Below are 14284 nucleotides of genomic sequence, written 5' to 3'. Positions count from 1 at the left end.
GAAAAGGGGGGAAAAAGGAAAAACCGGTAGCATCACGCACATCAAGTGAAGGAAGGGAAAGGGCAAATGGATGACAGGGGGAGCGGGGAGGGGGGCTTTACAGCCAGGGGGGGGAAGGCAGCAGGGATGTCACATGCGGATGCGGATGCGGTTGGGGTTGGGAGGAAGATGTCGAGAAAAGGTGTGTCTCTGACTTCGTCATTCGCAACAAACACCTGGGGCGTCTCCGTCATTTCACAAGCTGCTTGTTCCCAATGACGATTGCTCCTTCATTTTTTTTTTTTTTTTTGGAGAGATATAACAATAATATTGCAGGTTTTTTAGATATAATAATAATATTTTCCACCACCCAGACCGACTCTCAGTTCCTCTGCGACTCTCCATAACCTGTTCACAGTGCGCATCACGCACCCGAAGGCCTTTTTGCTCACGTGTCTTAACCTCCTCGCACTGCATCCTTACGTCTTCTCCCTGCAATAAAGGTGCGCATTCACGTATGCTGCGCCCGTTAGCCACCACCGTAGCCTCACGTGTTGCTTCTTCTTTTATTTTTTCCCACTCATCCACTCTCGTTTCCCATAGTGTGTCTACAACCAAAGTGTCTCCCAACATTTCTTTGCTCACCCTGTTTCTTATATCTATCCTCTTCTTCGCTGGATCAATCACCAACAATGAACCATTGTTTGTGCGGGATCTTAAGGCTTTCAGAGCTCATCAACTCATTTGATCGTTAAAAGGTTTGCAGAGAGAGAAAGCTTGTACGGTCAATTAGGGCGTTGTTGTTTGGTTTGAGGATGTGAGTGGTCGGAGATTGAGAGAGGCAAGCGAGGGAGCGAGGGTGTAAGGTTTGTTGAGGCTGGTAAAAATGCCTCACAGAACCACTTACTTCTTCCCCAGGCAGTTTCCCGACCGCAGATTCGATGCATCTTCCAAGGAGCTGCTGGTTCACGAGAAGAAGATTGGAGGCCAAAGTGACAGAAAAGGTACGAGAACGACCAAGGATGTGACTGCTGATAGGACTTCCAATGCTTCTGATCTATTCACGGGAAGCGATAAGTTTCGGAGCAAGAAGCAACTCGCCGCTTTTTGTGACTGGTTGGTGGAGAAAAAGGGTGACAGATCGGGTCACGTGAGGTTGAGGTCGCGGAACGATGAAGGTGATCGCGACGTGTTGTTGCCTCCACCGCCAGCGCCGGCGCCGGAGGTGGTGGCAGGAAAGGACCAGCAGTTTGATCGGCAGGTGTCGTTGCCGAGGGTGTCGAGCGGTAGTAGCTATGCTGGGAGCTTGTTCTCTGGAACGACGGTGGAAGGGAACGTGTCGAGCGGTCTGAAGGATTCGCATACGAATTCGCATTCGCAGGAGTCGATGAGGCGAGAGGTGGATGAGGAGAAGGAGAGTGCGGCGCAGAAGTCAAGGGAGAGCTACTATTTGCAGCTCACGCTTGCAAAAAGACTCGCTTCTCAAGCGTCGTTGGCTTGTGAGCCTGTGCTCTTTTTACAAGAGAGTGGAGCGGAGGGAAATGCCGTCTCCTTCGATCCCGACGTTGTTTCCTATCGTCTTTGGGTACTCACTGTCTTCTTCCTTTTCATATTCTTTTAGCTTGCGGTTGGTCTTTGTGTAAAACCACTGGTTTGAGCACTATTTTCTGATCGTGGCCTCAGAGAAAAGCAATGCAAGTTTTTGGATCATCTGTTTACGTTATTTTGATTTCACGAGGATTGAAGAACTATTTTCTACTCTGTTAAATGAAAATATAGTAGTGGTTTGAAAATCTCAAATGCTGCAAATTTTCAGGTTAGTGGGTGCTTGTCATATACTGACAAAATATCAGACGGGTTCTATAACATTCTGGGAATGAATCCGTATGTGTGGGTGATGTGCAATGAATTGGAGGAAGGTAGAAGGCTGCCACCTTTAATGGCGCTTAAAGCCGTAGAACCCAATGACACATCCATGGAGGTGGTTCTTGTTGATAGACGTGGAGACTCGCGCCTCAAGGAGCTTGAAGATAAAGCACATCAATTATACTGCGCTTCAGAGAATACCTTGGTGTTGGTGGAGCAACTTGGCAAGCTGGTTGCAATCTATATGGGGTAAGGTTTCCATCTCCGTCGTAGTTTATTGCTTTAACCTTTTATTTGGTTGTTTGATTTAGCTGATGTTTACGTATTGAGCCTGTTTGGATTTAAAGGGGCAGTTTTCCGGTGGAGCAAGGTGATCTCCACAAGCAATGGAAATTGGTTAGCAAGAGATTGAGAGATTTTCAGAAGTGTATTGTGCTACCGATCGGCAGCCTATCAATGGGGCTCTGTAGGCATAGAGCAATTCTTTTCAAGGTGGCAAGATGCTATGCTTTGTTCCCTATCACGCATAAATCTTTTCTTGACAACATTAATTTCAGGTTTCCTTTTTGCAATTTCCTGGAAACAACTACTCTGCTGAACATTTGATTGATTCCTGATTTACTTTGTTTCGTATCATAACATGGTTCTATAAAATGGTTTCCAACTGGGGCATTTAAGGCCTAAAGTTAACCGACATCGTAGTTATTATAGATAATAATTGATTATCAATTTATCATGGTATATTATTATCAATAGTTACCCAATTATAAAATAGGTGGTGGGTTTTTGTGTATTAGCCTGCAAAGTTAGTAAGGCTACTTGTGACATGAAAGGGGTGTCCAACTAGGATATGTTTTGGTGGAAAAAGAGATGCATTAAGAGGACTCTGTCCCTTGATCGCTCAGTAAGGTATTTTAGACTGCCATGGTGAATTAACAAATTTGTGTTAATATTATTATCAGGTGTTTGTGGGGAGATTGGGTTTGTCATTTCTTTTAATATAAATGATCTCTTCTCCTTGCATTTATTCTGTCAGAATCATTAGATGGAACATTGGCCTTTCAAGCAATTCATAATGCAGGGTTATCGGTTATCTTAGTGCTAATGAATGCTAGACTAGATGATTCCACTGGTTATTAACCAAAAATAACACCCTTATGCTTAATTTTTTTGGTTTTCCTTGAGGAAATTCTACAATAAGAGATGTTTGTGCTGTTATTTAAATTGATCAGAAAGTAAATCACAAAAAAGTAAAACACTCATCGTGTATTAGGAAATAACGTCAACCAACTTTGCAATGTGTAGCCCATTTTAACTATGTAGGTTTTTTTTTTTTGCTTTTTGTGTTAATATATCCTTTTTTTTTATGTGAGCCTGCATGTGCTGACATGCTTGATTATCCATTAATTGTAGGAGTAGGGACATCAGCATATATAGTTTACTAAAAAGCATGTTTCTTTCGGAATTGATTACTGACAGGTACTAGGTTTTCGCATATGCAGAAATTGGCGGACTACATAGGTTTGCCTTGCCGGATAGCTCGAGGTTGCAAGTATTGTGTTGCCGATCATCGCTCTTCTTGTCTTGTGAAAATTGATGACAAGCAGTCCTCAAGGTTTGATTCTTTTGACTGTTCTTGTAGGTTTTATTTATTTATTTTTAGAAAATTTGTTTTGCTACCAAACAAACATTTTCTAAGAAACCAAATAGACCACTACAGTTTTGTTTCTCTTCCAGAATGCTAGAGGATTTGCCATTATTTGTCATATGTTGATTGGCATGGATGACAAATTTTCCTGTTTTCCATGCCCATTAGTTTGGAATGTTGATGTAGAAGATACTTATTTACAAGTACTTCTGTAAGCTTTATCATAAACCACAGACTGAGCTTCTACCATATAGTGCTTTAATAATTTAGGACAACATCTATTATTGAAGAATATGGCTCGAAGTGATTGCCAACTTGATAATTGTTAAGTTGTATTCCAATTTCTTTTTCCTTGTGTTGCTTTTGTTATATTCAGACTTTATCATGTGATCAATTCTCAACTTGATGTAGAAGATATCTGCTTTTTTATTGATTTTTTTTCCCTCCAATTTTCGTGTGGTCTTGTTTATATCCATGTGTATTTCTTAACAGGGAATATGTAGTTGACCTAGTTGGGGAACCAGGAAATGTCCATGGTCCAGATTCCTCAATCAATGGAGGTTTACTTTCATCAATGCCTTCACCACTTCAAATTTCTCATCTTAAAGAATATCAACAGCCTTACATGGATAATGAATCATGTTGTCAAATTCAAAACTCAAAGAACACATGTATTTATCCCGAAGATCCTCTATATTTAGGTATGTTATGTATTGCACACCTTGAAATTTGTTGTTCAAGTGGCTCAATTCATTATTCTGGTGTGGGCTTTCTTCACTATAACAACTACCCTGAGATATCTGGTTTCACTTACCCTGGTTTGCAACAGAAATTGAAGAAAATGTCGATCTAGAAATGCATTTATAAATTATTGCTCCCCACGTTTTCTGCAGTGAACCAAGAACGATGATTGTGGTGGTGGTTGGAGATTTGTAACACTGCAATATGGGAGGATGTCATATATTTATTCGTTAGCTCTTAGGATGTTGGTTATCCATAAATAGTGCAAGATGGCCTACTATGCGTTTTGATGTTAATTTTCACACAACAATTTTCCCCCCATTGTGATAGATTTGATGATTGCAATTCTTGGTGCATTGTATCTTCATTCCTAACAATGTATCTCATTGTTAGTATTATGATCTTCATGAGAATTTTCATTAAATTTTTAACAGAGTGAAGAATTGAAGTCCATCCTCATTCTGTGATGCACTTCACTCACCAAATTATATTGGGTCTTAGCCCCTTGCCTTAGCATTATTCTTTGAAAAGTTGATTGATCGCAGCACAGGCTTTTTAATCTTAAATATATTGGAACATGTTCCTTGGGCATTTTCGAAATCAATTTTTACTTATGTTTGATTTCATGCTCTGTTTATTGCCTAGAGATAGAATCAGAAAATAAAACTGGGAATCACAAAAAGGCTACTGTAAACCCATCATGCTATCAGTTTCCAAGATTTCATCTCTTTTCCTATGTTTTCTAAGCTATCAAACAAGGCATAGTTATTGTTTTTTTTTTAGGAAATTTTGATGCCCAACTATAGGTTTCTTTTACTGACACTTTATCTTAATGTAGTATATCTTTTACTTCTGTCACAATCCTTTTCTCTGATGCCATATGCAAAATTATGCAGCTGCCCAATGCCCATACTGCTATGTCTATGCAGGCTAAAGAAGAATGATATATGCTGTTACTTGCATTTGCCTAGACTTGCAAATAATCCTCTCATAGTGCTTGCAATCAAAATTGCTTGTTTCTGCGGGTTCTTTTTGGATGGCAGTGTGGTTATGTTGGTTCCTTGTGATGTTCTTTTATTGTCCAAGGGTGGTTGAATTTTTCAGTTGCCCCTTCTTGGCTCTAGGTTATTCTTATGGCTGTATGAAGCTTTTCACTGTAAGCTGAAATATGATCCTAATTGTGACATGTCCCCCCAATTCATATGTTAGTATACTTGTTTGCTATGTAAAGCCTGCTTGTGCTCTTAGTTTACATGTTGACCTACAAAATATTGGTTCTCACAGTGGCTTCTCCAAAAGTAAAACAAATGTGCTTCGAGTAAATTAAAACTTTAAAGGATCATGTCTTGCAGGCAATGAGAAAAACACCTTGTACACTCCAATTGATCAAATTTGTGAAAGAATGGAATCATCTGTGTTGCCTTTGGAGTTCAATGGGAACACTGATCGGTGCATAATTCAAAGTGCAATGTTGCAATCTGTCCAAAGCAATGTTTCTGAAGCTGTGGATGCTTCTGCTTCTGGGGTGTCTATACATGAATGCTTTAGAATTGCTGGAGAAAAGATTGTTATACAACAAGCTCACAAAAAAGAGATTGCTCTATCTGGAAGTCCAATTATGAGTAAGGCTCTCAAGCAGCCTAAAGTAAGCTTGTCTAGTAAATCAAATATCAAGGAGGTTGAAGGCAGACTTGAGAATCGAGGTAGATTCCATACTGTAACCATTCCAAGATACTTGAATCTTGAACCTTCTCTTGCAATGGACTGGCTAGAGATTTCATGGGATGAATTGCATATCAAAGAGCGTGTTGGTGCTGGTACTATGCTACTTCTGCTACTTATTAATTGCTTCTTGAAGTGCTTTAATTGTTATTCCTTTAGAGAGTATGATCCTCATTTTATGATTCTCTTTTTCCCCTACAGGTTCATTTGGAACAGTGCATCGTGCTGAATGGCATGGATCAGTTAGTATTTTGTTCCCTTTTGATTTAACTATCAATTACCTGTTCTGTGATGGGATCAATTTATGGATAAAATATATATGCATTTTTTGTTGAAATATGAACAAGGTGTGTTCATTTTATCTGTTTACTGTTTTCTTCATTACAAAAATATTTTACCTGAGATAATTGTTTTAGGTGATGCTATCATCCGAAGAGACATTATCAAGGGAAACTTACATTTTCAAGGACATGTTATCATTTGTTTAGCTCAAACTATCTTTTTCTCTGTCCATTGGTCTGTTTTTGTTGTATTCCTTTCTAATTTGCTTTAAAACGCAGGATGTTGCTGTCAAAGTTCTAACTGTCCAGGATTTTCAGGATGATCAGTTGAAGGAGTTCCTAAGAGAGGTATGTATATGGTGAACCTGAATGGTTCAATTTTGCAAAAATGTTCTCATATCATCACTTCCACCATCACCATCGTGCAAGGCTTCTTGCAACTGTTTTGGGGTTCAGTGGGGCATCTCTGTTTCCTATTCCAATCAACCCATGCTTGTCCTTTGTTTAGTTTATATGTATGTATGTATATATATTTTGTTGGTGATATGATTCAAGTTATTTCTCCCTTGTGTTCTTTTCATTATACATCACCCTTCCCATTTTGGCATTTTTTGGTTTCCTTTGTGTGTCCATGTGCTATTCCTGGTTCAGAAGGTGGGGTTTTGTGGTTAGGTGTAATGTAATTTCTGGTGCCTTCCATTGTTTGAAAACATGCTCTTATATTCTTCTGTCTGTGAAAGCGTTTGCCTATTAGTTTTACTACTTCGAATTTGATCTTTTTTAGTGGCATTTTGTGCAGAGTTAAGTTGGACACCTTGACATAGTCTGATCGTGCAATAATTATTGTCAATGCCGCATGTCAACTGTATTGGATTCCCCATCCCCATTTGGAATATTTGCTTCAAATAAGTATCATGACTTACATTCAGTCTTTTCTTGGTTATTGCTTGCAAAAAGATTCTATTGTGATATACATGTTTAAATCTGTGATATTTGAACTCTTCAACTTTATCCAATGAACCCATGGTGTGTGGGTGTGGGATCCTCTTGAATGTACTTGCTTGGATTTGAAATTATTTTTTATTTTCTTTTACCCTAAAAAATAAGGATAAAAGAGAGAATGAAGAGCATTCTCATCCCTTACCTTTTTTTTTTTTTTTAAATGAAGGATATTTTTCTTTCTTTCTTTTTGTTGGCTTGTTATTATCTTCTGATTGGTTGCTTTTCCCCTTCTATTACCTCATATCTAAGTAACATTGAGATTATTTTCAGTTGACTACGTGGATGTGAAGGAGGATCATAAATATACACACACCCACAACCAATATCTAACGCCAAAACCAGTGGAACATAGGTTTAGATCAATCATTTGAGATACTATACTCATGTGGAATGTGTTGCATATCACTGTGCAAATCCACCCTCTTATTAATTGCACCAACATGTTTTCACACAAGAAAAACTTTAGTCCATCCAATTAGGAGTCATTTTTCTAAATGCTGATTCCCTGCATCTTGCCTGTTTTTAGGTTGCAATAATGAAACGGGTCCGCCATCCGAATGTGGTACTCTTCATGGGTGCAGTAACAAAGCGTCCACATCTTTCAATTGTGACTGAATATCTGCCTAGGTAAATCATTGAGTAGTGATTAGACTCCCTGCTGCTTCAACCAGAGTGTGTGCTTAATGCAAATGCTGACTCTTTGTGGAACAGGGGTAGTTTATATCGTCTAATTCATAGACCAACTTCAGCGGAAATTTTGGATCAAAGGAGGAGATTACGAATGGCCTTGGATGTGGTTTGTCCTAGTTTTTTTTTGTTTTTCACTATATCTGTTAATGTTTGCTTGCAAAAATTCATGTTGTGTACCCTGTGCAGGCCAAGGGAATCAATTATCTACATTGCCTTAAACCTCCTATAGTTCATTGGGATCTTAAATCTCCCAATCTATTGGTGGATAAAAATTGGACAGTGAAGGTAGTACTAGAAGAGTTTTAAATTGATATTTTTTCCCCAAAATTTGCCAGAGATTTAATTGCATCTCACGTTTCATGCTCAGGTATGTGATTTTGGGTTATCCAGGTTCAAGGCAAACACTTTTCTCTCATCAAAATCTGTTGCTGGGACAGTAAGTCTCTCTCTCCTCACAGAGAATATTACTTTGATCTTGAGTATGTAGTCTTCTCAGTAGTGTTACTGGATGTTTAGTAAGTAGTCACTTATGCTTTCAGTAATTCAGCGGAAGGATAAGCAGTGAGGCTACTTGTGACAAGTCACTTCTTACCCTGTTATACACATTCATGCCCGTCTAATCCAAACCCCACATCTGCGGGGCCTTCTGCCAAAATGCTTCTGATATGCACAAGTCTAGGCTCAAACCCTATACAGTGGATCGGATATAGTGGGTGTGCAACTTTAGGAGTAAAGATGTATATGACAATCTAATAGACTCATCAGGGTGAAACCGGGCACCATTTTGATAAATAAGCTATTCATTTTGGTTGCCACCTTCCTCGGAAGGTAAAAACCACATCTTATTTTGTTTTCTAACAAGTAATTGGACAGCGACATACCATTGCAGCAAAAATCCACCCTATTATTCACCAGCATCTTATCTTAATTACTGAGCTACTTACCTGTTAACAGTCACAGTACAGATACCATTTCCACACTGTCTGTTCTTCCCTCATCTGGGGTTTCTCTAGTTTAATTGTTCACAGATGTTTTTCATCATTAACACTGGCTGCCTTTTCTAGTCTTCATTGAAAGTAGTTTCCATCAATATTGCAGCAAAAAAATTTTCTTCACAGTGCATTGATCTGCCTGTAATTCTCTTGTGCTTTTCATTTCAGCCTGAGTGGATGGCCCCCGAGTTCCTACGTGGAGAGCCTTCAAATGAGAAGTCTGATGTTTACAGTTTCGGAGTGATCTTATGGGAGCTTGTGACCATGCAACAGCCATGGAATGGACTTAGCCCTGCCCAGGTATTAGCATATGTTTGCTTTTTAGATTCCTATATATTTTCATAGGTTGTTTTTCTTATTGGTTCCATTATTGTTACTATCATCACTGCCAGTTGTGTTATAATTACTACTATAAACAATTACTCCTTCTGCATTGAAATGCCCTACATCCCACATTTTAATTGGTAGAAATGACATTACAAAACTTTCAGGTGGTTGGAGCTGTGGCTTTCCAAAACAGAAGGCTTTCTATCCCACAGAATACCTCTCCAGTGTTGGCTTCTCTTATGGAATCTTGTTGGGCTGAGTAAGAACACTAGACTCCCTTATTAGACTCCCTTGTTGATTCCAAAATGATAATCGTATGCTAGCCAAGTAAAGCAAGGACCTTGTCAAAATTGATTGAATGTAACATAGAACAGTAAATAAATGTTAAGATGAGGATTCAGTTCCATAGATGAAGTTGAAGTTTGTTTAGTGGACTTAGTGTCATTGCCTCCCGTTTTCAGTCAAGGAAACATGGATCATGACATGCCTGAATAAAAAATGTCAATTGATTTACTTGCTCATTTTCCTAGCTATTCACCAGCCCACCTCCATGGAACTTCCATGTCAAGATGCATGTTCCATTCTTTTATTAGGATAATGAATGTACCAGGAATAAGGAAAGATTTTGACAAATGAGACCAAATGAACCAGCACACAGATATTTGTCCATGGGCATAGCTCCTCTACGTGGGTAGATATTGATTTGTTGGAGCAGGCAGTTTCTTGAGTTTTAGCCCCTCCTGTTGCTAATATAGATACCAAGGTCAGAGGCTGACTTCATGGATTTTGCCTTGACATTTCCTCTGCTGGTACTTATGAGAGTTGAAATGTCAGGCATTATAAGGTTCTGGTCCACATCTCCTATTGACACTAGAACCTGAAGAACACTTTCATTTCTTGCATTGAGATTCTCCATCCATTCTCTGATGGTTGCTTATTTTGATGTGACAGTGACCCTGCTCAGCGCCCCTCTTTCTCTAGTATAGTAGAGACACTGAAGAAGCTGCTAAAGTCTCCACTGCAGTTAATACAGATGGGGGGTACATAAGAGACGCACCTGCCCAGATCTCTTCCAGGAATTCCCAGGCCCTGCTGGAGTATTTCAAGTATAATGAGCTAATGTTGGAGATTTAATTAACTGGAGTAGCTATTTCTTTAATACTGACTAAGGCTTTTTGGTTTTAGGCAACTGTGGATGTGTTGCTTACTTAACCCATTCAAAGGTAACTAAACTCTTTTACCAAGTTCAACTTATGTAATTGTAAATGGTGAGAAGTGGGTGTCTGTATCAGTATGGTCTCCTATAGGGAGGAGCATCCTCTCATAAGCTATTTTCTCAATTGGGAATCCGAAGAGTTTATGAATTCGGATCAAACTAGTGTGAAATTGTATTTTGTTTTCAAGCTGCTCTATGGGGGCTGCAAGCAGCGGGATTTGCCCCTATTATGTTGTAATAATGTTAAATCAGATTCCTATTTATACCTCCATAGACATCTCTTTAAATAATCATTACTAATATCCTTTCTAGGTTTTTGCTAGGCTATTTGACTTGCTGCAATATTTTGAACCGTTTTAAATGTTCTCTTTTAATTATGTGGCCAGATTTTGGGGTTTCTTCTTCCTTTGTTCTTTTTTTGGAGGCAAGTGTTTTCGTTGAATTAATAAAATTAAAAATTAAAGGTTTTAGCCCGTTGTTGCCCTCGCTTGTCAAGTGGAAGAGGTTTTTTAAGCTTGAAAGCCCCCCGATTTTCCAGTATTCCTGAGTGAGTTTTCGAAATTTAATGGCTTCCTCTTAAGGCTCTAACTAAGAGGTGATAGGGGCCTGAGGCTTCCATGGGAGAGCAAGGTGCCATTGAGATTATGTTGTCTGCTTGTCAGAGTGGCCAATAAAATAATTTACTTGGTATTTTTTTTAACAACTTTATGGGTTGGAATTCCCCAGCTCTATTGGTTATTTTCATAGAGGAGTGAATATCCCCATTTGCCCTTGTCAAAGTATTCTCATCATTTAGTTGTAACTTGTAATCTTTGTTAACACCAATCACCGACTCAAGGGAGTTCGATCTGTAATGTGAAGCAGCATGGCCTTAAAAGAGGATTGTGGGCAGCCAATATGTACCCCTCTGGGATTTCGGAGTAATATCACCCTCTTGTGGGATCCGGATCACACACATCCTAAGCCCTTTGAAATTTTTAGTATCCGATTAGTTGTATTGTAGCCTCCTTGATAAGAAAATGACAACTCCTATGTCGCACCTCTTGACTTTAAGGAGGGTTCAGGAAAGATAATAAACTTTAATTAATTAGCAGTTAAAAATAAATAAATAAATAAATAAATAAATCCCTTCTATGATTGTGGGAATGCGAGACCTTTACTCTTTGAACCGTCCTACTTGTTAATCTTTTTTATTAATAAAAAATCTGTTTACACTTCTTATATTCTTGTGGGACAATATCGAGACGGGACAATCCTACCCTAACCTCATCCTAATAATAAAAAGCATATGTATAATCCCAAAGCCAATGCGCCTATGCCATCTTGAACTTCCCTACTTAATTCTACACTCCTAGTAGGCTTTCCCCAGGGGTGGCTCAACTCCCTAGAAATATCCATCCACTTACATCTCTAATATCAATGTCACGTATTAAGCAAATAAAGACTTCTTGAACATATGGGATATATATTTATATAGAATTACAAATCTATTTTCTTTTCTTTTCCTTAGTAATTCTATAGATTTTCTTTAAACATTTCAAAATCCAAACAAGGGAGTTAATTACAATTGAATCGATTTAGAAACTAAAAGAAAATGAATGGTAGGTAAGTCATGAAATCCGAAAGCCTAACTTCCTCCCTCCCACAGAAAGGGCTAGAAAGCATAGACAAGGATTGAACGTGTGTTATTCACTTCCTCGGTGAAAATTGAAAAAAGGCATCTCCATTTCTACAGCGATTTGCCTATGGCTGTTTTGTTCATAAAGTGAAAAGCTTGAAATAAGGTGGAAAGAGACAGCAAAGAGATGAGAAAGGTTAGAAGGACATTTGCACTAAAAAATTTGGGGACCCAGCTGCCAGAGGCTACAGCCTCTGTTTGATTGAGGATGTAGTGCGCGCGTGGGCCGCTTAATTTTGACCAATTTTAGGGTCAAGTGGGTCGACAAAACTCACGATTTCTTCATATATTTGATGATAACCCAGTTGGCCTCTAAATCTTCTTAGAGGGAATCAGAGAGACAGGGTGGGAAGAAAGAAAGAAAGATGGAGATGGTGAATGACATCGCGATTCAAGTGGGGATGATTTTGTTCACTGTATTGTTGTTTCTTTATATGAACGATATTCCCGGAAAAGCCCTAGCTAAGCTCAGCTTATGGTACAACAAAACCAATCTCGAAGCCAAGCGCCACTTCGTCCTCGGGGCTCAGCGCCTTGCGCAAGCCAGATCCCCCAACACTCCTCACTCCGACGTGATCTCCCTCGCCAAAACTGCCGCAGAGGAAGCCGACAAGGCACTCTCCCTCAATCCCAAAGACGCCGCGGCTCACATCCTCAAAGCCCTAGCTCTCGACCTCCAGGGCTTCAGGCTCTCCGCGCTGGACTCCCTGGACGCCGCCCTCTCCCCACTGGCCGTCAAGTCCCTCACGGATGAGGAGCGAGGCGACGCGCTGATCAAGCGGGCACAGTTGAAGATTGGGTTGGATAAAGTGGGGCGAGTGGATTCGGCGGTGGCAGACCTGGTGGAAGCGGTGAGGGTGGGTAGTGAGAAGGACAAGGCGTATTGCTTGCTGGGGGAGTGTTATGAGATGAAGGAGATGAAGGAGGAGGCCACAAAGGCGTATCAGGAGGCCATTACGATCCAACCCAACTCCGCCCTCGCTCGAGATGCCTTGGACCGCTTGACCTCCCGTTGACTTTGCTCCACTTTGCTCCTCTCCTATGTTACTGTTCTTGCCTTTTCATTTCATGTTCTTAGTCCTAACCACAAATGAAGTCAAGTTTTTTCCATGTCCATTACTCATTCTTGGCTACACACGTATTTTCAAATTTCAAATAAGCTCACAGGGATTTGGGGATGATGTATTTATCAAAATAGTCGGAGCATTTTTTAAGAATTCTTATATCCATCCCCGTAAAGGTTTTTGAGGAACCAAAGAGTTATTGAAAAGCTCATTCCCAAGATTATTAGAAATTTTTGAAGATGAAGGAGATGAGAAGTTAGTCATCCCTCCAAAATGAATTGGTGAACTCCAAGAAATTACCAGAAACATAAACCAAGTTTGATTGACGAGCAATGCTTAATAATTCAAGTATTCTAGTTTTCCATTCAACGCAACCCCAAGTGATAAAAGCGCGTTGACGGTCACCTCCTCCAAGCAACAAGTTCCATCCGCCGCGTTCCACACGCTGATCATAGTCTTCATTCTCCAAGACCCGATCAGTTAGAAGTATTAAAATCAAAGGAAGACTCATGGGACAACCTTATATTTTTCAATGAGAAATTATTTGATGAGCAAGGTTATGTCCTTGCCAATACACATTACGACCCAAATGATCATAGTCAGAAACGCAACATTCTCAAAAGTAACCTACCACATCTGCCGTGATCCTCACCCAATTTACTCTATTTATTTTCCACACCATTTATTAACAGTTAACACGGGGTACCCGCCTTGGCCAGAGAAAATTCAAGCAGACAATTGAGAGTTGCCGCAATATTTGAAATCTAAGCCTCGTGAGCACCCCGCATCTACCATTCAAAACAGAAGGTTCTAGATGTTGTAAGTTGGCAAAGAGCCTGGTCACTATTACTGTTTTAATCGAGTTGAGCTAAGTTTATCTCACTCTGATACATTTTTATGTGTAAATACTAAATGTGCAGGTGGCCTTATGGAAAGACGCATTAGCTAATGGTTTCATCGCCATTAGCTATCAAAGCTCTCCATTTCTTTATTTCCAATCATCCAGAGTTGAGATCAGACCCTCATCACCTCTGCCTTCCGCCTCCTCTGATATATCTAGGCTTGTTATTTTAGGTGA

General features: G+C 39.7%; 2 protein-coding genes across 3 annotated transcripts; both read left to right on the top strand.

The window, feature by feature from the left end:
- Positions 1 to 209: 209 nt before the first annotated feature.
- Positions 210 to 10735, top strand: LOC117906919 (serine/threonine-protein kinase CTR1). Of its 2 annotated transcripts, XR_004649928.1 has the most exons (16): positions 210 to 1564; positions 1796 to 2094; positions 2193 to 2337; positions 3348 to 3460; positions 3986 to 4194; positions 5587 to 6051; positions 6158 to 6198; positions 6517 to 6585; positions 7766 to 7866; positions 7951 to 8035; positions 8116 to 8214; positions 8297 to 8365; positions 9090 to 9221; positions 9413 to 9507; positions 10200 to 10354; positions 10434 to 10735. XR_004649928.1 is itself a non-coding variant. In XM_034820198.1 (15 exons), the coding sequence occupies exons 1-15, from the start codon at positions 866 to 868 to the stop codon at positions 10294 to 10296; spliced, it is 2718 nt and encodes a 905-aa protein (XP_034676089.1). In that variant the 5' UTR covers positions 210 to 865; the 3' UTR covers positions 10297 to 10735. The 2 variants fall into 2 exon arrangements, 1 of the variants encoding a protein (XP_034676089.1); XM_034820198.1 differs by having other exon boundaries at positions 10200 to 10735.
- A 1688-nt stretch (positions 10736 to 12423) lies between these two features.
- LOC117906750 lies at positions 12424 to 13258 on the top strand. Its single transcript, XM_034819922.1, has one exon. It carries the CDS (start codon positions 12508 to 12510, stop codon positions 13156 to 13158), a length of 651 nt encoding a protein of 216 aa, XP_034675813.1. The 5' UTR covers positions 12424 to 12507; the 3' UTR covers positions 13159 to 13258.
- Positions 13259 to 14284: the final 1026 nt, after the last annotated feature.

Source organism: Vitis riparia, chromosome 18, assembly GCF_004353265.1.
Source record: "Vitis riparia cultivar Riparia Gloire de Montpellier isolate 1030 chromosome 18, EGFV_Vit.rip_1.0, whole genome shotgun sequence".
Lineage (NCBI taxonomy): Eukaryota > Viridiplantae > Streptophyta > Magnoliopsida > Vitales > Vitaceae > Vitis > Vitis riparia.
Note: the sequence above shows the minus strand (reverse complement) of the source record. Positions and strands in the feature narration are given on the sequence as shown.